The following is a 25,468-nucleotide window of genomic DNA, read 5'->3' on the forward strand; positions in this document are numbered from 1 at the left end:
TGCATTTACCACACATCGAAATACAATGACATGTGCATTTACAACACAATGAAATACATTTACTTGTGCATTTACCACACATTGAAATACATTGACGTGTGCATTTACCACCCATTGAAATACATTGACGTGTATTTACCACACATTGGAATGCATTGACATGTGCATTTACCACACATTGAAATGCATTGACATGTGCATTTACCACACATTGGAATACATTGACATGTGCATTCACCGCACAATGAAATACATTTACCACACATCGGAATACATTGACATGCGCATTTACCACACATTGAAATACATTGGTATGTGCATTTACCACACATTGAAATACATTTACCACACGTCGGAATACAATTGACGTGCATTTACCACACATTGAAATACATTCACCACACATCGGAATACATTGACATGCGCATTTACCACACATTGAAATACATTCACCACACATCGGAATACATTGACATGCGCATTTACCACACATTGAAATGCATTCACCACACATCGGAATACATTGACATGCGCATTTACCACACATTGAAATACATTGACATGTGCATTTACCACAGTACACAATGAGAGGCTATTACTACGAACCAGAGAGATAAAGTTCTCATTTTATATTTCATTTTACTCCTTACACTAACGATGACTCCCTCCTCGTAATCGCAAGTAGCTGACGTCCAATCACGCCTGTTTTGCCTCCCATTGGTTGAGTACTGTAAATAAGGGCGTAGCATTTAAACGTTGTCGTCGCTTATTGGTTCTTTCCTCACGAGGCCTGGAGCAACGAGCAACGTTCCGATTGGATAACATTATCGGGGAAAGTCTAGGCTCTACGGAAGCCCCATGGGCCAAAAGCCAATACGTGCATGCGTGTCGTGCGTTTTAATTTTGGACGATCCAGACGCGTTCGTTCGAAGATCGCTTCTCGGATCGCAGTTCAGCTTGTGACAGGAGACGAAAAGAGTAGGAAAAACCTTCGCCGCCTCGGAAGCAAGTCCGTGACAGTTTTTAATGAATAACTGTTTGCTTCACATGAACATTGTATAAAGTTAACCTGTTAGCGTTAGCGAACCAGATATCCTGTCATTGAAACTTACTCTGTGGGTAGTGTGTTGTAGTCAAGGTGGTTCAGCCGCATTCCTCAACTGATATTTGTACTCTTTCTCGCTCTTTTGCTTCCCCGTTCTATACCGCAGGAGGAACCGAAGCGCTTCAATACCGGGCGCGGCTTCCCTCAGATCCGGTCCCCGTCCCAGTATTTGCCCCCCCCCCCCCCGGTCAACGTGTGTGGACCCTTCATCCCGCGTGCCGCAATTCTCCCACCGCAGCCTCCTCTGCTCCGCTTCCCGCGCTTCAGAGCGATGCGCGCGCCATGAGGCGCAAACACAAGCGCGCGCTGCAGGGCGTCGCGCTCTTCGCTCTCGCGGCGGTCTTCGCACCCAGCGTGGGGCTCTGGGCACTCTACCGGGACCGCAACGTGGGCAAGTGGGGTCTGCAGCAGGGGTTGCAGGTAAGATTCCGTGTCCGCGTGTGATCGACGGTTTGGGATCCTTTTCTGTGATGCTGCCGAGCGGAGGAGTGTACTCGTGATTCGTGTGGCGAGCACCGAGTGGTCTAGTCCTCGGGTCTCCTCGTAGTCGGCGACATATTGAAATGATGCGTTAGTGCCGCGTGTACTATGAGGTGCGCTCTCCGTCTGCGCGCACACTTCCATTATCGAGTGTACTGCGCTTACCTGCTGGCGTGCAGGTGTTCTCGCAATCGCTGTCGAGGTGACGCGGTGTGCTCACCGCGAAGCCGCTTTTTGCTTGTACAGCATCTCATGTAAGGAGGAGTCGCCGGGAGCACCTAAAGTATGGAGGAGGGGGTCTCGGATATGTTGTCATACCTTTACCTGCACCACCATCAAAAACCCCATGTAAAACACGTGGGAAATATATTACAAAAGCTTAAATCCTCAACCAGGCAATGACTTGTTTTGCCATGAGCTTTCTACAGCCTGTCACGTTCATAGTTTTCAAACAGTAACACTGCATGAGAAATACATCATTGTGTCAGTCCACGAGCCTTGCCTGGGTAAATACCTGTCCTGGTGTATGCACCTGTCATCACAGCTACAAAGGAATCTTGCCTTGCAGTTATCTGCCTTGTCCAAATGACCAAATGTGTTTGGAGTACAAAGAGAACATGGGAAGACGTGAACTGATGAAGAGTTTGGGAAGGTAACATCTCCAGGGAAACGACGTTGATGGCCAAGGATGGGCAGGTTATTTCTCGGGAGCAGTCTCATAAACAAGATGGTTTTTGTTTTGTTTTGTTTTTTTGTATACAAGATTGAGGCTCATGTAAGAGCTAACATTGATCACAAAAAGACAAACTGACACATAAAACATATGATAAGGGGAGCGGGAGACAAGATGGGGAGAGAGAGGGAAGCACACAAGTACAACATTTGAGAGTAGGGACATAGGGAGATCTGTGGGAGGGAGAGGGCTTTGGGGGAGAAGGCATGGGAAGGGGGAGGTAAAAACCTGGGTTACTGCTCCCACATATATACATGGACACTGCTCGGACTTCCAGGAAAGAAGTCGGTATTTCAAAAAAGTGGATCTGGGGTGAATTAGCGGGGGTAGAAAAGATCAAGGTTTTGGATGGGGGAAGATAAGAGATGGTGGTGAACAGCTGTTTTAAAGACCTGGAGGGAGGAGTGGGATTGAAGAGAGTGTGGGAGTTTGTTCCAGAGGCGGGAGAAAAGAGGAATGAAGGACTGAAGGTGAGCAGAGAGTCTTGATTTTGGCAATTTCATCAAAAGAGGGTTACTGGCAGATCTTGTGCGACTTGTAAGAATATTTGGGGGACAGAGCACAGACAGAGCTGGGGGAGCAAGGCCGGAGAGGAGTCGGTAGAAGACAGAAAGACCACCAACCTGCCTGCGGTGAGTGAGTGAACGGCCCTCAGAGTTGGCTTCATCGCGGGAGATTCCAATGATTCTAAAAGCTTTGATTTCAACAGCATTAAGCCGAGGTAGGTGTGTTGGATTGTAAAGACTAATGATTCATGGTGAGACCAGACTATGGAGTGACCGAAAGCCCTTAGATCATGGGTATTCTTTAACCCATTAAGCTGTGTCCAACTAGATAGTAATTGACTGCCATCCTCTCTTTAAAGCACTACTGTGAGACATCTGATCACTGTATAACGAATGCTCCGTGCATGTATTATAGTAGTGAGATCAAGCGATATGGGGGCATTTCAGGAACAAGTCGTAGCTTGTGATGGGAGCAATGTCAGTGTTGTACACGTAGGAAACGAGGTGGGGAAATCGAGCCGGGTTAAGCAATTGATTCTGTCTGTCTGTCGACAAATCCCATTTTATGATTGAGGAACAACTCAATTTTAATTCCATGTTATATATTGGACGCGATCGGAACATGAATCGGAAAACAAACCTGTATTTTAGCAGTACTTTGGCTCTGAATTTGTCCCAATTGCACTTGCGCAGAGGAGTGAGATAATTTTTTTTGGGCTGTCTGGCAGTCAAACAAAATTGAAAATCATTGACATTCAGGAAACACTGTTTTTAAGGAAGTAATAAACGATACAAACAACAGGCATGAAAAACTAATGTTTTGTGTTCAATAAGGTGGTGTAAAAGACAGCCGCATTAATGGCGGTAAACTTCTGATGTTTATTTTTTTTCTACAACCTTAAAAAAAAATTTAAATTTCATTTCAATTGAATTATATATTTGAACACTGTAGAACGCAAATCGCCCTTTTGTCACTTTCATAAACCTTCCAGATTTACTGTACTTGGACAAATATGCATGCCCTAAGGGCAGAATAACTATGAGAAAAACAAGTAAAGCTACGTTCAAAGTACACCGCCCCCCCCCCCCCTAAAGTACACTGCCAAATAAATAACACTCTCCAGCGCACAACATTGCCATGGCATCCGGCGATGCCGCCGTGCAACACATGGACACGGAATTGGGTGGAAGCGGTGTACAATAATATATATATATATATATTTTTTTTTTAATGAGACCGCCCGCCACAAAGCCTTTGAGGCCACTTGAGGTGGGAATTAATTGCATAATTAAAATTAAGAAATGATTGTAAAGTAATTAATTTTTTTAATCAATTGGCTAATAGCATACCTAAACCACCACTGTTTCATCTGCAGCTGTAACTTTTTGAAAATTAAGTAATGAATTGAAAAAAAATAAAAATGTTTTGATTAATTGATTGATCAATAAATCAAAAATGCTCTTTATAGCTAAATCACTTGGTCACTATATACCACCTTTAGAGGCCATTTTTCCCCGCAAGCGGGGGTTGGCCTTTTTCGGGGACCGTGGTTGTTGTTGTTTTTTGGTCCCCTTTTTGAAGCAATGTTTTTCGGCCGGATGCCCTTCCTGCCGCCAACCCTTTTTGTCACCTTTTTACGACAAACAGGGAATTACCAGTGAACTGGTACTCAATTTGCCGACCTCGGAAGGATGATAGGCTGAGTCAACCCCCCTGGTGTTAATTCAGCGATCGACCGGGATTCAAACCCAGGATCCTAGGATCCTAAGCTGGCACCCTAGCCGCTAGCCCAACACCAGGCTCACTATCATATCCAAATATCCGCTTCCGAACTCAAGAGGTGCCTGAGATATTGCTCAGATGAGAAAATAAATAAATAAGTACTTAATGAAGGGATAATAATTAATTAATTAATTATTTAATGGATGAATCAAAAAAAATATATATCGTTTTTTGTCAAAGCGCTTGTTCACAATTGTGGTCAAATTTCAGCTTCCTAGCTCAAAGGATGGCTCTTATATCGCCCGGCCAAACAAGAAAACAAACAAATAAACAAAAAAGAAAACAAGAAAGCAAGCGCAGTGAGAGCTGAGTACGCCTTTCGGCACGCATCATCACCGGGCACCGAAGGCCTTTCATTTCTGGCGATGATGTCGTGCAGCGCCTGGATAAGGAGGGGTGGAGTACAGCTATGATTATCCGTATTGCTGCCATCTCATTCCCTGGGGGCAGAATAACTTTGAGATTCTGCATTCTGAGAATTCTGGTGGCACACAGCATTCTGTGGCTTCCATCATACCTCCTATGCAAGGTTCAAGGACAAAACAAATGTAGATCATGCTCGGAAACTCAAAGCAAGAGTTTAAAAGATTCTTCCCATGCCCTTTTCTCAAGACTGAATGGGGTAAGGTGTTCTATGAACTCTGTTGTTTATTATGACCTTTGAGATAATCCAATGCACATATAATCAAATTCATAGGAATATGCTTCTGCTTGTACAAATTTTAATATACGTTTTCATACTAAAACAAGTCTGCATTCAAATGTGTATCTTTGATTATTACATCTTTGATTTTACAATGAATTTTACAATGTGTATCTTTGATTTTACAATGAATAAATTAATTCATCATGTCAAAAGTTTCATCAAGGGCAGCAGACAATGGATATGGGTTTAAATTTGCACTTCCTTTGGAACTTGCAGCAAACCAACACTTAGAGCTTCGTGTGCGACACGATTTTTTTCATTATCTATGCAGTTATCACATCATAGTCATTATAATGTGCCTTGGCTATTATACTCGTATATAGTTGGAAATGCCTCAGTGTGCAAAAGCTGAGCAAATTGTCAGGAGGTCAATGTGACATCACATCTGAGGTGCAAGACCGTCTGCTGTTGTTGCGAGGCAGATATATTTTTCATTATCTACAGTTATCACATAATAGTCATCATAGTACTCCTTGGCTATTATAGTTGGAAATGCCTCATTGTACAAAAGCTGAGGAAGTTGTCAGGAGGTCACCGTGACGTCATATTTTAGGTGCAAGACCGTCTGCTGTTGGTGCATTAGACTGAACAGGTGCACATCTGATGGTCCGAGTTGCGGAGCCTCGATTAAAGGTGTGTCAGTGGATGAACCTGCATCTTGCATTTACCCAATTTTGTTATATCCTTCTCTTGTTAGATGGGGTTGCTGGTTGTACCAGGAAAATGGGAAAATCGAGGAAAATCAAAGGCAGGAAAATCCGTCCTGCACTATAGGACGTTTGGGCACAATTGACTTGGAATAATCACCCATCAGCATGTGCAGAACAGCTTAGTTATGCAGATCCATGCAAATGTGACATTCTTTTTAGGTGAAGTGCTGGTGATTAAAGAAGAAGATTTTCCAGCCTAAGAATTACCTCATGAAGCTTGATAATAGACATTTGGGGTGATTGCTTTGACAGATGGCAGAGAATGAAATGAAGAAGGAAGTTTGGGCCAGCAGCAGAGACTGTAGGTTTGCAGTGGACCTTTCAACCTGATTTCCGTGCCATTTGCTTTGACTGGCATTTCCGGCACCGAGCACCCTGTTGCTTTTCAGGCCTGTGGTTTGCTGACCACATCTTCCTATACAGCAACCAGGAGCAAATTTGAAATAACACTGTAAATGCAGGCAGCACACTCCCAATAGGGTATATAATTGGAGTGATGGCAGGGCATATGGAGGTAAAGAGGATAAGAAGTTGAATTATTGATTGTGAAGAAGATTGAAGGATTTGGACAGGATGCTTATTGCATTGCGAGTTGCTGGCACACAGGCCTTGTGAGCAGCATACAGCAGGATGATCCTTGCACATTAACAAAACTCATTAGCTCTTAACTTCTTTCAATAACACATAAAAGATAGGTACCATCAATGCACTTAAAGGCAAGGCTACCCCAATTAATTTCTCTTGGTGGTTCTGGTCGTAGTGCTACCACAGCATGAATACCTTAGGAAAATGATACAAGCCACAAAAGAGAGGGCCGTACGAATTCCATAAGTTTTGTAAATTATCTCACAGGGCTGTCCTCCACTCCATGGAAAATGTGAAGCTCTTGCTGCGCGTGATGGTCTCAAGCTGTTCCGTTCCCTTTTGTACTAGTCTGCTTGTGACCTCGGCTGCCTCGAGCTGTCAGCCTTGGATCAACGGGCTTGGGAAGTTTGAAAGTCCTGATTCTCCTATATAACAAGGTTACCGGCTCGTCACGGCTATTTATCTACAAACCAATGCTCAGACCTGTGATTTGTGACATCGAAACCTGGATTATACAGCCCCCTATTGGCCAATTTTGTTTGGCAAAATTACAGCAGAACATTTTCGGCAAAACTAAATATTCTCCTGTTGTTTGTTTCTTATCCCATACCACCCCATACGTGATGATTTCTCCACCAATTATTACAGGTCGTGCGTAAGGCAGTTAAATAAACCATCTTATCTCGAGAGCTCCCCTTTCCGGTGCTTGCAATCGTAACTTTCATCTCCGAGTTACGTTGTGCGAATGTAAAAAAAAAACCACTGCAAATAATGAGTGTCGTACTCTGCGAAGTAAGGATGTTTCACTTTCATGGATCGTTTGTGATAGAGCGCAGCAGGTGCTTTTTTTTTGCTCACAATGATTGAGACATTTCACGCCCGGACAGCAGAGCCCGTGTTCACCGGAACGCCGGTTCATTCGAGCTAAAACTCCACCTGAAACGGTGAGAGAGAGAGGAGAGGGAGAGGGAGAGGGAGAGGGAGAGGGAGAGGGAGAGGGAGAGGGAGAGGGAGAGGGAGAGAGAGAGAGAGAGAGAGAGAGAGAGAGAGGTTTCCATCGCGGACTCGCTATTAATTGGGCCGGAGTCGACTTGATTTGCCGCGGCCGACAGTGATGTAGTGCAGCCTTGTTCAAGAAAGGATTTTTTTTTTTGCTGACACCACCGTACAGCATGTACAACATAAGTAATTGCCTAGACCGACAAACAGGCAGACAGAGTGCTGTGAGCGAGGGAGACCATGGCAGAAATATAGCTGCAGCCGATCAAGGCGTACTTGCTCCCTGTGCTCCTGCCAATAAGGGTCCATCAAAAGTAAGAGATTTAGGCCATCATCACAACTCGAAGGTGCATTGAAACCACCATAGGTGTGGGTGGATTCCAATCAGGATCCACAATACCAAGAGATTTAGGCTATTACCATGTCTGAGGATGCGTGGGATCCGAGTTCTTAGCCATAGACATGACCTGAAGGTGCATGGGATCCGAGGTCTGAGCCATAACCACGACCTGAAGGTGCATGGGATCCACCATCGGTGTGGGTGGATTCCAATCAGGATCCACAATATCAAGAAGTTGAGGCTATTACCACGGTCTGAAGATGTGTGGGATCCACTGCAGATCGGGTGGATGCCAATATGGGTCAGCTATCGCAACAACCTGAGCGTGCGTTGGATCCACCGCACGTGCGGGTGGGTGACTCCAACTCAGTGTGACTGACGTGCCCAGTGGTTTTTTGATTTCAAATTGTCTGTGCATGGAATTAAGGTGAAGTAAACAAATGCAATATTGGAATGTTCCACACTAGGCACTGCACATGCGAGATACAAGTGCAAATTTATAGGAAAAGACGAAAGGAATAATGTCAAATATTTGGAGCAATTATGTTTGATTTGTGGCGCTGCATTCCCACAAACAGCACGTATCATGTGTTGATTATTCTGCGTGTGTGCGTCGCGTTATCTGGTACCTCATTCTGCAAACCCTTTGCTTCATGTTAAGTGTGAATCGTTCGTTTTCACTCCGTTTCTTGCCCTTCAAGTCAAAGTGCTACACTGTATCGGAAAGTCCGCATACCTGCGGTGGTATTCCAGAATGGTACATTTTGCGTGTTTCGGGGGGATTTAATGGGAGCAGTTAAAAGTGCATCTCATTCTGATGAGATCAGCTGAAATAATTTCATAACCCGTAATGTTAAGATGGGGATCTGTGCTGGGGAGATTTAAAATAGGCTGATTGTGGCTCCAAGTGCAGCAAAAATGATTAGATAGAATATCCAGCAAAGAGATTTTATCGATATTATCAGAGGGAATCATTTTTCAGTGTTATTATTATTATTTTCATGTTGTAATGCTCATAGGGGAGCTTATAAAATAGACATGCATCCCATACAGGAGAAAGACCCCATTAGATATGAATCGGTGTACACTTCCATGAATTGCAAGGACGTTTGTTGCTTTGTGGGCTATGAAGAGCAGGTGGGATTTGAACCAGGTGTTCACAGCAATATGACTGAGCCTTGGATTCAGAATCGCGAGCGACAGGACAAATTCCATTTAATTTGATGAAGCGTTCCCTTCTTCCTGTATGGTCCACAATGCCTGTATTTTATTTTTATGCCTCTCCAGCTGAGGTCCGGAGGCATTATGCTTTTGGTTTGTTCACCCGTGCATGCTTCCGTTATCTTTTTTTGTTACCACGAAAACTTGTGAACCACTTAAGTGATTTCAACCAAACTTGGCACAAATATGGACTGTAACAAAAGATGAGCTCATTCAATTTTCAGCTTCAACAGGTCAAAGGTAAAGGATCACGTGCCCTTTAAGAATCATTCTGCAGATCATAACTCAAGTTAGAATCATCTGATGTTGTCTCTCTTCCACTTATTTCTCTTTTGTGTCTCAAGCTTTCTCTCGTCTGAACTTTAATTTTTCATGCGACCTTCAATTGAGATGAAACGTAATGGTGAGTTGGCATCAAACATGAGCTGAGGCATATCCATCTACTCATTTGCATCAAATTATTTTTTCTAGTTTTCGGTCTTTGTTCTGCCCGTATAAGTGCACAAGCCGCACGATAAACCCTTTCGCTGAAAGTCACCTTGAGCATCGACAATTTAAGCATGCCAAGAGTTTGTTGTTTTGTTGTTATGTAAACCGACGTCCTTTTGTTTTACCCTTAATGTGTAGTCTTAATTTGACAAAATTATTATTATCTTTTATCTTTTTATTATTATCTTTTTTATGTATTTTATTATTATTTTATTATTATCTATTATTATCTTAGACGTATGCTTTTATTATTATCTATTATTATCTTTTAAATTTTATATTAAATTATCTTTTCATCTTTCATTTATCTCTGTTTTATTAATTGTTTTTAACTTTGATCACGTGATCGCTCATCTTTTAACCACGCATCAGTGTGCTAGCTGGAACTGCTCACATGTATAGGAATATCGATAGGTTGTGTGGCCTCTGCAATTATTTTTATTTTATTATTTGTTTAGTTCTGCTATGAATCGAGCAAGCAATGTACAACTAATGGAAAGAATTTTACCCTTTGGGGGCCTCATTATCCATAATTATGGTGTTTTGTTTTTATTATTTCTCTTCCTGCTTGGTGAGGTTCAATAATCCTTTGTTCCTTGGGAGATAAAATGATTAGTTTGTACCAGAACTCCGAGTAAGCGGTTATTACATTGTCCACATATATACATGGCCAATAATTTATATGTTTAATCCGCTTAGACGTATGCTGTAATCATTCATTGTGATCATTTGGACCAACATACCTCAATATTGCCACTTAATTTGTTGTTGTGGTTGCTGTTGATTTCTCCATTCCCTAAATTGTCAACGCATGTGATTGTCTGTACATGTGATGCGCATTATATATATATGTATATGTATGTATATATATATATATATGTTGTATGTATATATATACACAACATATATATATATATATATATATATATATATATATATATATATATATATATATATATATATATGTGTGTATGCTGATGATGAGGGGAGTGTCGTTGAAGCTGAAGGGAAAGGTGTATGCTGCATGTGTGAGAAGTGTTATGATTTATGGGAGCGAGACATGGGTAATGAACGTAGAGCAGCAACGAAGGTTGGAAAGGGTGGAAATGCGAATGGTTCGAGGGATGTGCGGAGTATCGTTGAGAGAGAGGAAGACAAATGATGAATTGCGAAAGATGATGGGAATAGAGCCTGTGATTGATGCTGTGAAGAGGAACAGGTTGAGATGGTTTGGTCATGTGTTGAGGAAGGATGAAAGTGACTGGTTGAGAAGAGTGATGGACATGAATGTAGAAGGAAGTAGAAGACGGGGAAGACCGAGAAAGACTTGGCTAAAGATGGTGGAGGAAGAAATGCGGGCAAGGGGGTTAACAAGGAGAGATGCAGAAAATAGGGCAAAATGGAGAAGATTGTCATGGGGACCGCAAGGCTAACCCCCGCTCTAGCAGGGAAAATGGCCTTTAAAATGCATGTTGTTTTGTTGTATATATATATATATATATATATATATGTATATGTTGTTGCAGGAGGAGAGATGTTATTTGTGTGGAGGTGTGGGAACGGTGCAGCATGCACTGAGTGCATGCTCAGTAGCATTGGCAGCAGGAAGATACAGGTGGCGACATGATCAGGTGCTGGCGGTGGTGGTGCAGATGGTGCAACAAGAGGTGCTGAGATCGAGAGAGAGAAGAGTGGAGAAGGAGACTGATGGGGGAGAGGTGTGGTTTGTCAAAGAGGTGGAAAGAGGAGGAGGTGGAAAGCAAGAGGGCTGTCAGATGCTTGTGATTGGCAGGTGGTGGCAGACCTAAAGCCACAATTGGTATTCCCAGAGGAGATCTGTGTGACAAGGTTGTGGCCTGACATTGTCATTTGGTCAAGTGCAACAAGACAGGTCATCTTAGGGGAGTTTGTCGGTACCTTGGGAAGAGAACATGGAGGAGGTGCACGAGAGGAAGAGAGGAAAGTACAGTGAGCTGGAGGCAGAGTGCCGGGAGAAGGGTTGGCGAGTTTCGTGTCAGCCATTTGAGGTGGGGTGTAGAGGGTATATTGGCAATTCCTTTTCTGCATTTCTTGCTAGGCTGGGAGTGTGTGGGATAGAAAAAAGGAGGATGTGTGACAAGGTGGCCCAGGTTGCCTTGAAAGGCTCATTTTGGATATGGAGGAAGCTTATGGAGGCACGTCGAACGGTGTAGGTTGGTTGTTTTTTTTTTTTGTTTTTTTTGTTAAACCATTATTATTTCTTATTTTGTGTATATGAGTGAGTGGGTGGGGGTGTGTGTTTTTGCATGAATTAATTTTTGCATGAGTGTGTTTTTTGTGTGTTGAGTGGTGTATGATGTAAGGGTAGGTGGTTGGTTCGTTGGTGTTGTGTGTGTATGGGTGTGTATGTGTGTGTATGAATGATCTGGTGTGTTTTGTTGGTGAGTGGTGAAGGGTATAAAGGTGGGTGTTTGAGTGTTCCACCATGTTTGTTTGGTGCTGTGGATTCTGGATGTGGAGGTGTTGTTGTTGTTGTTCGCACTGGCTGGGGGTGGGGGTATGTATGCATCCAGGTGCAGTTGCTGCATGTGGATGTGTATGTGCCCCTGCTGGCCCACCTTAGCTGACCGTATCGAGGTTGAAGGGCCGAAACGGGATGATGCTGAGGACCTCGACTGAGGACCCGGTCAGTGCGGCACACTTGTGACCAGGTGTGTTTTGAACTTATGTATACATAACTGTGAGAAATAGCAGAAAATCCACAATATGAGCAGGGTGCCTCATTTGCATTAAATAAATAATCGGAAGAAATTAAATAAGTTACGGACGTAGCGAGAAGACGATCAATATTTTATTTTCGTCAAGCTTTCGGCCAAATAGGCCTTCTTCTCAGTCTTCCTTTTGTTGAACTCGAGGCCTATTTGGTCTATTTGGCCAATTTGCCAAAATAGACTGCGAATAAGGCTTATTTGGCCGAAAGCTTGTCGAAAATAATAGATCGATCGTCCTGAAGCTACGTCCGTAACCTATTTAATTTCTTCCGATTATAAATAAATATATCGGAAGATTTGCAGCTCAAGATTAACATTTGTAAAAGGTAGCACACTGTCTCACGGTCGTGTCCATGCTGTGCCGTGTCTGTGTTGTGTCGATGTCCGCCCCAGTGGAGGTGTTTGATTCCCAGCACAAATCGCCGGTGTTCAAATATTCTGGTAGTTGGGTAGAGATGGTCTTAGTTTTGAGTGATGGCTGTTTCTTCCGCTTAATCTTGGGGGTTGCATCCTCTCTCTATTGTGGAGGATAACCACAAGATCTATAGCCACTTCTGTTGTTTCACAACATTGATCTGAAAAATGTTCTGAGTACAAAAGCAAACATTTTGAAGGCCTGGTCTACAGTCGGGTATTTCACACAAACCTCGTCCAATTCCTGGCAACCCTTGGGTCTTTTGGCCATTGGTATATCATGAAACCATGTCTGTTTGTATTTCTACAACCACCAAGGACTCATTGAAGCAGCATATTTGTATAAATTCGAAAATTATTCGCCATTTGAGTTAAATTGTTCATTTGAGTTAAATTCGCTTTACGTACGGATATAGCGGTCGACTTCCTGGTGCAACGTCACGGCTAATCAGGTATAAGAAAAGCATATATATGTATGCATGTACGTTTGTATGTAGCCCAAACTCCAGGGATTGCTTTTTTCATAAATTAAAACGAGTACATGACTTTGTTTGGGAAAACTTAAGCTAGAATTCATTTGTAAAGGTATATGTGAACACAACATAATTAAATTTTAAACTATTTTAATAATGCAACAACACAGAACTTGGTTAGAAGATGCAAGATAATATTTACTGTACTTACCGGGACTTCCTGTCTAATTTTCTACCACGATGATCGTCGAGAAAGGAATGATAATTACAAACCTGAGTTTCCATTAATATATCAAGCTTGAGAAGAACTGTACTTAAGTGTTCTTACTGCTCGTCATAGATGGGCAATTAGCAAATAGTATTAATGCTGCGGCTCACTTTTTCATTTGGTTTTGGGGGAGGGTGTTGGTAATGCTGCTGCCTTCATCAATAGCATTTTGGTGCCCATTCCAAGTTTTCCCTCAGAGCATCGACTCTGAACCCCAGCATGGATGTCTATGTTACACAGAGACTACACCATACCACCCCACCCCAATCTCTGATGATCATTAGTGACCCATTTGGGCTTATATTGACAATCCATTAGTGATGCAGTAATTGTTCTGAACCACTTTGATTTCCAGAAGCTTAGAGTCCTAATCCTGATTAGTGTAGCCTACAGCCGGATTTGAATCCACAACCATTGGATACCAGTCCACTGTCCAGTCTCTTCGCCACGAGACCACCACTGAACCAATGCTAGCTTTGGTACAATTTGGTGGAGTATTTGAACACTTTTCTTGAAGTTCTAATGATTTCCTCTCAAAATGTGGGTCGAACTTTCATTTTCTGTTCTCTGCAATAATAACCGTTTTATTTGTTTACTCGAAAAAAACAAATCACATTTGTTCCTACAAGCGCAATTTCTCTTCCTCCCTTTACGATTATCGAGTTAAAGGAACTCTGATACTTTTTTTTTGTTTTTGTGCATTCGGTCTATAATGATTCATTTTAAATCTTGCACCTCGAAGATACTGCGAGGCCTAATGATTGCCATTGCCTGCACATCATTGTCGGCAGCAACTTTGACCCTCGATCATTATACACTCTCCAGCCAGAAAGCTATTGCATAGTATACTCCAGATTCCATGGATATATTTAGTTGCCGGTCGCTGGTCTTTTTACCCACCAGGTTTTCATATTAGACCGGCAATTTTTCAATGAAAAGAAAATTATATGCAGAAGTGCTCACAATTTACTTGGAAGCCCCGTCAAAATGTAATTGACAATAATCCTTAACTTCCCCTTTCACAATTGTCGAGCCCGACATTCCCATTCATTATTATTACGACTAGTCCCGAACGCCAATTTGGCCAACCGGAAGCCTTTGTCAAGTCAACCCGGATGTTCCGGGCATCACCAGAATTTTCCGTGCTGCTGGCAAGTGAAAGATACGCAAGATGAAGTGATTCCATTCAGTCAGTCTCATGGAGGCTTTTGTCTTCCAGGAGAACCGTGATACAGACAAAAGTATGGTTTTATTTACATATGAAATGTACTCCAAGGTTTCAGTGCTACTGTCCTGATGATCTGTTCCATTTTCACTTTCTTGTCCCATCTGTCCTTCATTTATTAAACAACTAGCGAGGTACCCATGCTATGCACAGGTGGAAACACAAAATCTCAATTGTATTAAGATATTAGGAAGAGTACCCATCCCAAGTGATAGGAAAGGCTAGCAAAAGTATCCCCCCTCCTTACTCTCCCAAATCCCCTGTCTTTCCCCCCTCCTCCCTGTTTATCCTCCTCTCCCTGTCTCTCCCCCACTCCCCTCTCCCTCCCCTCACATCCCGCTCCCTCCCCCACTCCCCTGTCTCTTCCCCACTCCCCTCTCCCTCCCCTCACATCCCGCTCCCTCCCCCACTCCCCTGTCTCTCCCCCACTCCCCTCTCCCTCCCCTCACATCCCGCTCCCTCCCCCACTCCCCTGTCTCTCCCCCACTCCCCTCTCCCTCCCCTCACATCCCGCTCCCTCCCCCACTCCCCTGTCTCTTCCCCACTCCCCTCTCCCTCCCCTCACATCCCGCTCCCTCCTCCACTCCCCTGTCTCTCCCCCACTCCCCTCTCCCTAGCCTCACATCCCTCTCACTGCCCCACTCCCTGTCTCCCCAGCTCCCCTCACATCCCACTCCCTCCCCAACTCCCCTCTCCTTTTTAAATGGCTTAATTTTCCCTTTCAGTTTTTTTTCACTTTCACCTTTCAGTTGTGACATTTTATATCTGATGTACCATACTCCTTACAGAGTGTCTGTGCTGCCAAAACAGCTCCCTGAGTGAGTGTTATACTGGGTGGTTTGCCATTGCCTTCCCAGCAGTAGTTCAGGCAGGAATTTGTAATTTGATCTGGGTGCTAGAGATAGCTCGCCCACTCTTCGTGAAGAACACCGTGGGGATCTTTAACGTCCACCAACTAATGTCGGAAGACGGGATGCCCAGTTTAACGTCCATCGGAGGGACGGCATACTGATGATTTACCTAGTCTGTGAAACACCAGGATGATGGTTTATAGCTGTGTCGGGATTCAAACCCAGGCTAGACAACTTCGAGGAGTGTGTGGGTACCTCGGTGGTCATCCTGTCTGCCTAGGTCGCACCTTAGCACACTGTTAATAAAGAAACTGCGATTCCATGTTGTACTGGTGTGTATTACTATACAGTAAAAATGGATAACAACAGTAGAATCCGAATCCAAAGAGATCGCTACTGATGTCCCTGGACGGTGTAAAATAAAATCAGACCTTCAATAATTACCTTTAAAAGAGTGAAAAAAATAAATTTGGAGCCATTTTACATCACATCTTGCAGATCCTATTATTACTTGCAAAATGGAAGATTTTCAAGTATATTGGTTGGTCTTGTGCATTATTCTGTCTGTTTGTCTGTCTGGCTTGTCTGTCTGTCTGTCAATCGCCTGCAGGTCACATTTTAAACCGATCTTCACGAAACTTCACCAGATGGTAGAGTTGGTCAAAAGGAAGAAGCCTATTGATTTTGAGGTCAAAATTCATCTTGAGGTCATATTTCAAAAATTGACATTTTTCATCCGATTGATTTGAAAATTGAACAGCATTTGCATATTGAGTCACTACATTTGGAAACCAACTATTTTTGAGGTCAAAAGGTCAAAGGTCAACTCAATGTCAAACTTCCAAAATTGTCAATTTTCATCGGATTGACTTGAAAATTAAACAGCAGTTACAGAGTGCCTCACTGATTTGGGAAACCAACGATTACAAGGTCAAAGGTCAACTCAAGGTTAAACTTCTAAAATCATCTATTTTCATCTGAAAAATAATCTATTTTAATCCGTTTGACCCAAGCCTTGATTAAGATCATCAATTTTAATGTTAATGAAATGGACAATTTGATGCATCTATGGCAACATTTGGGGGGGGGGGGGGGAGGGGTGGATTTTTCAAGCATAGTGCTCTGCATAGCACCTTTCTTGTTTAATTATTTTATTAAAAACCGCTTTTTCCTAACTTTGTTCCGATTTCACTCGAGATTTCAACATAATTATTTAGGCCATGAGTTCCGATCGTGAAATATGGAATCAGATTTGAATGTCAGCTTTTAATAAGCCGATACGATACATTATTCAATCTTGCCAGGAGCCAATCACATTGCACCTAGCCTCACACCAACCAATCAGCTTAATCACTAATGGACGAACGGACAGCCATCTCTGTTTTATATACGGTATATAGATTACCGAAACAGCGAATGCTTCCACATGCAGTAAATGGCGAAACTGTTAATGCTGAACCCGTGAATTAGTTTAGATGCGGAGAGAGCAGCTTCGTATAGACCAATAAATTACCACTCAAAATATTCATTTCCGAAGGTCACCAAGCCATACTACCTCTTTTTCAAATGTAAATATTGATAATAATGTTTTGAAACAGATGAGACTTGTTGCCACGCATACTTCTTGCACTTGATGTCAAAATATTTTAAACCTTGCCAAAATTGCTTTAAAATAATTAAAGAATTTTTTTTAAAAAGGACCTGCAAGTCTCCCACATAAAGAAGGATAATGAACATGTACAAGCTGTCTGTGACACTATTGAGAGCATGATTACCCCATTCAAAGAAACCAGCCAGCTTCTCCTACACATTTATTTCCTCTGGTGTAATTGTGACTCAGAAGGTAACCAAGGACATGACTGAGGCAAAGTCACGTGGCCAAGCATTAACTGAGCTGTACATCAGAGAGAGACTGCAAGAAGGCTCCATTGTTCTGCACTCTACAATCAAGCAGCAGAAGCTCAAGACATTCTCCCACATGACAAAAAGGCATCCACAGGAAAATGTAAGAAGGAAGGCCTACTCAAGCACTACTGAAGCCTATTTGCTACATTGCTAATAGTTTCCAAAGACAGAAAGGTGGACCTCAGTGAGCTTATGAAGTACAACCTCAACACAAGTCCATTTGTGTTAGCAAATGAGAATGGCAGCATCGTGAAAACAAACAAAGCAAGCCTAATGCGACACCTGGAGTCTGTTGTGGAGCCATCATCAGTCATAGGCTACATTCCAAGAATGGGTATCTGGATATTAGATGGAATGGCGCTTATTCAAGAGCTCAGCAGTAGGGTCTACTCACTTTCCCATTTGGTGATTTGGCAGCCTGTATTCTAAACAAAGTGGAGACCATTGCTGCAAATATCTATGCTGATTCAATCCACCTAGTCACTGATCGCTATCCGGCAGTCTCCATAAAGAATGCAGAAAGGGGAATGAGAGATGCAGGATGAATGAAGAGGATTATGATCTACAGTGCGGACCAAGCCATTCCTTCCCAGTGGAAATGTTCATGACAAATAGCACCAATAATAAAGAACTAGTGCAGTTCCTGTTTGATACATGGTCAAATACTGACCCTGGGAAGTTCAAGATGTGTCAAGGTGTACGTAGCACATAGACTACGGTGCCATGCTTTCTACAGTGTATCTGGTAAGCTGGAAGTTGATGAAGTGCCGGAGCTCAAGACAGATCATGAAGAATCTGACACCAGACTCCTTTCACACTGTGCCTTTGCAGCAAAAAATCAGCAATTAACCTATGAAACAAAGAGTCCTGTCATTATTTGAAGCCCGGATGCAGGCGCATTCATATTAGCAGTAGGCCTTGCAGTATGGATAGACAGCAAAGCGTTCTTTCACACTGGAAAGGGGAACTTAGCCTGAACAATTGATATCACTGAAATATGCAATAATTTTGGTGATGCTGTATCCGAAGCTTTGATAGGACTACATTGCTTCACTGGTTGTGACTCCGTCAGTGCCTTCTATGGCAAATGGAAAACAAAGGCACTCAAGTTGATGCTGTCTAAGGAGAACTGTCAAAGCATGTTGAAAGACTTGGGCCAATCTTTTGACGTGTCCCCACAATCTAATCAAGAACTTGAACAGTCTGTACATGGCAGGGGATGGATGATGTCACTGTGCGAAGGTGCAACATGTTCAGGATGGACTGTAAATTTGAAAGCTCACTGCCACCAAACCAAGACTAGTTTAAGCAGCACATCAGCAGAGCAAACTATCAAGCTGCAATTCATAAGAGAGCTCTCCAGCAGTTTGTGAACGTACCAAGCCCAACCCAGCATGGCTGGGAGATGGAAGATAAAGAGCTTGTTATCAAGTGGGGGCACTCTGCCACCAGCTCCAGACAATGTAATTGCAGCACCCAAATGTAAATGTAGAAAGGGTAAATGTAATACAGCCAGTGTGAGTGTGCTAAAAGTAAGATGCCCTGCACAGATCTGTGCAAATATCTGGAATGCAATAATCATCACGTGATTGAGGCAGAAAATGAAGTTGAAGACTAAGATCTTCTCGACTCTGATTTGGAGTATAATTTTATGTTTTGTTATATAGCTGCAATTCATAGGAGATCGACACAAACAACTCCATAACACACTTTGCAAACAAATTGTTTTAGTTTCCTTCTGATGTTCTATTGATACTTGAATATGCCTGCAGTATAATTTTGCATGTCACCAAATTGCTTTACTAAACTGTTACACTGTTACTTTAATAATGCAAGTGGTACACAGCCACATGAGGAAAAAGCAAATTCCTATTTTTGGGGGTCAAACCTGGATGCACTTTGACCCCCTTAGACCCCAAATTTTTTTTAATGCCGTGAACATACTTTAGTCACAACACAACAAATATCATTTGTGCCAAATATGGTCGCAATCCCATCAGCGGTTTTGGAGAAGAAGTTTCAAGTGTTTACGGACGGACGGACGGAATGACTGACAGACGGACGACGCGCCATCACATAAGCTCCCCTGAACTTTGTTCCATGTGAGCTAACAAGGCAAAACAACAATAGAATACATAAACAATTAGGTTTTAAAAAGTAAAGTATGCAATGTTAAGGCTTGGCAACAATTCATATTTACATTCAGTACCCTGATATACCAATAAAAGTATTTCCATATTGTTTCTGTGGATATTCTACACATTTGAAAAAGCGAGGCTCAAAAACAATGTGATAAAATATAAAAGCAATATAAAACAATATCATATATAATGAAAAGGTGCAATTTTCAGGCATGGCAACATTTGTATTTGGATTCAGCACTCTCAAATACTCAACAAGTCAATTTTCATGTGGTTTGAGAGGATGTCCCACAAAAATGAAAAACAAGCACATTTTCCCATTCCATCCCATGGTCTAGTATGACTAGAAACTCAAAATCACAATTGTATTGAGAAATTTATGAAACCTCCCACCAACCTTAGGATGGATAAAAGCGGCGTTGTTCGGGTGTAAACTCAAAATCACAATTGAATTGAGATATTATCAAACCAGTGGATGTTTCTGCCAAGCCCGTGAATGTGTTATTTGGAGGCAGTTTCGCAAAGATCGAAAGTCAAAATCATAATTGTATTGAGGAATCTGTCAAACCTCCCGCCCACCTTAGGATGCTCCCTGGGACCCCAAAACGTTCCATATAAGGGTTGGCGGGGATAGCCCCAAAACTGAGGGAGTAGTTCGGGGATGGAGGGACGGACACACAGACACTCCTGTTTTATAATATAGATTACTCCCAAAGGAGAGCGTGTCCATCTGCCTGCTTTCCAGCGCTTTATTTGAGTATCACTGATTAAGGTCAAATGAAATGTTTTTCTTTATGACCGGTGTGGTTTTAGACTGCATTCGGAACTTGGATTTCTTAATAATCTTAATTTAATAATCCCTACGTTTTAAAGAAAAAAAAACGAGAGGGGGGGGGGGGGGGTAGGGGAGTTATTGTAATCGGCTCAGTCTGTCTGTCCATCCATCAATTACGACATCTTCCTCAAACGGTGATACAGAAATTCACCATACTTGGTAGTTATGATCACCGCATGACAAGAAGGTGTGAGAGCAGTTGCATTTTTCCCTCCCCTTTCCTGGGAGCAGGGTCAAAAGGCCATACCGAAAAATGCAATCACGGGCACATTTTAAAAACATTTAAACAAAACATTTCTGATTGAAACTTTGTTTATGCAATCAACATTAGTGGATGCATGAAATATATAACGATATTTTGGATTTTTAAAACTCAATATTTGATATTGGGTCATTGCTGGTGGAACTTCGCTCTAGTTTCAATTATGAACTCCTTGATATATGTCAAGTTCAAAGGCAAAATATAGATGGAGACGGACCGTAACAAATGTACAAATGAGCAAAAAAATAAATAAAATGCAGTTTCTGGAATGCCATACCCAATTTTTGCACTATTTTCTTTGTTTTAATGTTGTATTCCAGGGCATGCTGTTAATGAAAGTGTTGGTTAAACAAATTTTGATTAGAAAAAAATACATTATGCTTAAAAAGTAACGACATGATTGGCATGATTCAAAGTCATTTTTATGGTCATAAATGGCTGAGAATGCAGAAGATTCCCTCTGGGGCCCGCTCCAGGACCTCAGAACCCTGGCCTGTAGCCGTGGGACTCCATACCGACAATATTTAATTTGGACCTGCACCTGGAAATATTTAATACATCACTGGATTTTTGGAAACTGAATGCCACGGCTGAATCATGTTGAGGAGGGCGGGGGTTGGGGTGTTTAGGTTCTCAGTTGTGATGAACAACATGTAAACTGTAAGGAGCTTACTCTTGTATATTACAATCTATCTATAATTCCAGTAATCTCTGTGTGTATGTATGTATGTATGTATGTATGTATGTATGTATGTCTGTGACCGCTGTTTCTCGACAACCACGGGTCCGATATACTTTAAACTTGCCAGGTATATTGCTGGGGACCCGAGGATGTGCCTTTTCAAGGTTTGAAATTAATCGGACAAGTAGTTACCGAGCTATGTCCAAAAAACGATTCAACCAATCGGAGAGCAGCGAGCTATCACGTGTGCCGAACGTGGCGAACAGACTCTGCCTCGGACGGCACATTTGAGAGCGTATTCATTTATTTCACGTTGGCAAACTATGTTGGCGTTAAACTATGTTTTAAAACTAATTAAAACTAATTTGCGATTCATCGTAACTGCGATTTGCGACCTTCCGGACAGTGAAGACTTCACTTCCGGCAGCCAATCACAGAACGAGCCGAGCCGAGCGCGTGCGCCATTACGGTTCGTAATTCGATTTCTTCCGGAGAAAATAATAATTTCTCGATTTCTTATGCGCATTATTTCTCCCAATTCAGTCAGAGCGAAGGGCGGAAGCGAAGAGCGTTGTTTTTTTTGTTTACGGGCGTACGGGCGGGGTAGAGCGTACGGGTAGCGTTTTTTTTTTTTTTTGGCAAGGAACGGGCACCCACGTACGGGCATGCCCTAGTATTACAAATGCACATAGTATTTGTTGTATGATTTCCACCACCCCCTCCATTTTAACTGCCTCATGCATTCCTCTCTCTCTTCCACTGTGCACATATATGTCAGATCTAAGGTGCAATTATGCTCTGAATTAGTCTCTTCCTCATTGGTGTACTTTGATTTTTTAAAACTCAACTGGACTATGTCCAGCTGAGTTTTTGTCGATACCTAGTGTCCGTCGTCCGTCTGTTGTCTGTCTGTCTGTGTCTGTCGTCTGTAAACAATTCGACGTCTACGCTCTAAAAGTCACAAATATTGATCAAATTTGATGAAACTTGTTATGCAGCATCTTTAAGACATAAACTAGTTTGGGATTGCATTTGGGCGTTTCACCCCCAAAAATGGTCGCGGCAGGGCGGCCATATTGAAAAATCAATTTTTGTCAATCTGGTACTTCCTAATGTAGCTAGAAGGCTGAAACTTGGTGTGTAGACAGTATCTAACAAACCTCAACACATATAATACATTCAAGTCTGAAATCTGAGAAAAGTAATTGTAGTTTTACTTTTCATGCCTCACTTAAAACTCAATTTTTTCTAGTTTCCTGTTTAAACATGAGATACCTTCAACGTTACTGTACCTCTTTCGCACATGTAAACTATATAGTTTGTGGTTCTATTATGCATATTCTAACCATATTGATATAGACCAGTTGAGTTCAGGTTCCCTGGAACCTCTAGTTTAAAGTGGGTACAGCCTACAAAATGAAGCCGAATGAGTATTTCCTGTCATCTTTGCGTATCAAGCAAATTCCCCTTTTTGCACTCACGCATTTCCATTTGATAAAGATAAATTGTGTTCTCGGCATTCCATGGACCTTTCCTGCCAGTGCATCATGAGTGATACCACAAGCTGAAATACAGCATGTCTGTTATCTGCTGAGAACCTCAACCCCCCCCCCCCCCCTCACAGGCCCATCTGCATTCCCCTATTCCCTTCTCACACCAACATTGAGACTTGAAATTTTCACACAATGAACATGGATGGTGGTGCATGGCATCTAGCCCGGTCGAATTTGAACGTGTGTCAAACGTTCATTAATCTTGTGAATTGTAAAACTATTATTATTATGAGCGAATGCATATTGCAGTGGGATTTGATTGTGAATTTAGCCGGCTGGTTGCATAATTACTCGGGTGTGCGGCTGCGCTGCCGATGCGATGGCTCCTGTAGGACAGTGCTGGAACTTGCAATTTGTTCAGGGTGCCGGCGACTCGGTCATCTTACTATAATTCACCAAATGTCCGTCTGTCCGTCCGTTCCCAGGTACCGCAAAAACGGCTGAACCGATCGCAACGATATTTTGGGTGGGTAATCCTGGGACCCCCTGGAGTAAAATAGGCTATATTGATTTTCAATTTTTTTTCAATTTTTCCAATTTTCTAATTTTCCAGTTTTTCCAAACATGATGGAATAATATTTACCGATATGAACAGTGATGTGGCTTTTATTGAAATTCCACAAATACTGCTTAGATTTTGATGATTTGCATGTGATATGATTTAACGGATGTTTATATAAATTGTTTAAAAAAAAAAAGCCTTCAATTTCTGATATTTTGCCTTTTCATTTGGGCCTCCCAATTGAAGCCCCGCCCGTAGGGCATGTACCGTTGCTATTTCTTTGTGAATAACACCGTGGGATTTTGATGTCCCTCACCAACCATCACTGGCAGATGAGTACCCGGCCTCATGTCCCGTACGAGGGACGGCGTATTTGTGGTGAAACTCCAGTTTGACAGTTTTTATCGTTGGGCCGCGAATCTATGAGAATCAAGTGCGCTATCTTTGCACGACCCTGTCTGACAGCTTTGATGTGATGGATACGGAATGGGATTTGAGGAGAAGATGATGAAGAAAATGCGAGGAAGATTATTTTTTGAAGCAGTTTGTCGGAGACGCTGCATTGAGGAAGCAGAGGGGAATATGGATGGACTGACACATTCTTGTTTGGGAACAGCGTGAGCAAATATTTCTGGCCAGATGGGCAATTCGTAGTTAAGATAAATAATACAGTGAATCAAATTTCCCTTTGCATGTTACATCCACACACGGGAATTGTTTTTATTGGTTTTATGTCCAATCTTCTGCAGTTTGCGCAACTTGTTTCCTTGTGTTTTTCAATTAACTCAAGTTTTCTTGTTTATTTGTTGTTTATCCTCCCATTCTCTATGTGGAATTGTTTTGAGATCAAAATCAGCTTGGCAGTCCGTTTTGTGTTTGCAATAATAAAATATGATACGTTGGAGTCTTCTTGATAAGCACAGTCATTGAGATTGATTTGCCTAATATGATGTACCTCGCTAATTCGGATAGGTACATTTTGGAGATGGTTCGAATTGGCCTGTTACCCTGACAGAATAGCTCGGATGTAGCACACTTGCCTGTGTGTGTGTGTGTGTGTGTGTGTGTGTGTGTGTGTGTGTGTGTGTGTGTGTGTGTGTGTGTGTGTGTGTGTGTGTTGGTTGTTATCTCCATATGCGGGTTTCGGAAGTTGGAACAGAGCCCTCCCAGGTCTCAAGGTATGTGTGTGTGTGTGTGTGTGTGTGTTACATATCCTTCACAAGTTTGATTAAATTAGACTGCGGTGTTCGTCATGAGTCAGAGGCTGTGGGAGAAGTCTTTATTAAATAATATTTTACATTGGTTTTGTGCAATATTGCATTTGTGCGTGACATTTGCTAAAGAAAGATTAAACTGAGAGGATGTAGAAAATAGTTTGGGAGCAAGGGGAGTATGAGAGGGAGGATAAAGGGATTGCTTGGGGATGTAGAATCAGGTGGGTGCAAGATGACCCCCAACCGTAAACCTCCTTGGTCCAAGTTATTTGTTCTGTCGATCCTGAATGTCCGCAACGCAGCAGGCAATAATACACATGAAAAATGTTCAGTATACTGAAAGAAAGGGCCGAGCAGAACACACGTGTACGTATGTAACAATTGCAAGATTTGAGTAGGAAATGGGTGGCAGTGAGGGGCTGTGTCCAGATTTGTATTTTTTGCTTTGATTTTTTTTTTTTTTTTTTTTGTATACAAAGTCGAGGCTTGTGAAAGAGCTAACATTTATCATGAACAAACAAATCAAACAAACAAGTAAACAAAGTATATAAAAATGGGAGCGGTCGACAAATTGGGGAGAGAAGGGGAGGAAGCACACAAACACAACATTTGAGGGCAGGGACATCGGGAGATGTGTTGGAGGCAGAGGGCCTGGGGGTAGGCAGGATAGGTATAAAACGCAAGGACACCAAGGACTTCCAGGAAAGAAGACAAAAGTCACCTCAAAAAAGTGGAT

General features: G+C 42.3%; 1 protein-coding gene and 1 long non-coding RNA gene across 5 annotated transcripts in view; both read left to right on the top strand.

Moving 5' to 3' along the window:
• The first annotated feature begins 826 nt into the window (after nucleotides 1–826).
• The window catches only part of LOC137437728 (polypeptide N-acetylgalactosaminyltransferase-like 6), a 288,057-nt gene continuing 263,415 nt past the window's right edge, over nucleotides 827–25,468 (top strand). For 2 of the 4 annotated variants that reach the window (XM_078766157.1, XM_078766158.1), the window contains exons 1-2: nucleotides 845–978; nucleotides 1,212–1,525. In XM_078766157.1, the coding sequence (XP_078622283.1) occupies nucleotides 882–978; nucleotides 1,212–1,525 (411 nt within the window). In that variant the 5' untranslated portion in view covers nucleotides 845–881. Of the gene's footprint in view, nucleotides 1,010–1,211; nucleotides 1,526–25,468 lie in introns of those variants that run through there. The other 2 variants (XM_078766159.1, XM_078766161.1) reach the window with 2 other exon arrangements.
• LOC137437729 (uncharacterized) lies at nucleotides 5,730–24,422 on the top strand. The gene is made up of 2 exons (XR_010986575.2): nucleotides 5,730–5,946; nucleotides 23,984–24,422. It is a non-coding gene; the product is annotated as an uncharacterized LOC137437729 (long non-coding RNA).

The sequence above is a fragment of the Myxine glutinosa genome, chromosome 12 (genome assembly GCF_964187855.1).
Source record: "Myxine glutinosa chromosome 12, kmMyxGlut1.1, whole genome shotgun sequence".
Classification (NCBI taxonomy): domain Eukaryota; kingdom Metazoa; phylum Chordata; class Myxini; order Myxiniformes; family Myxinidae; genus Myxine; species Myxine glutinosa.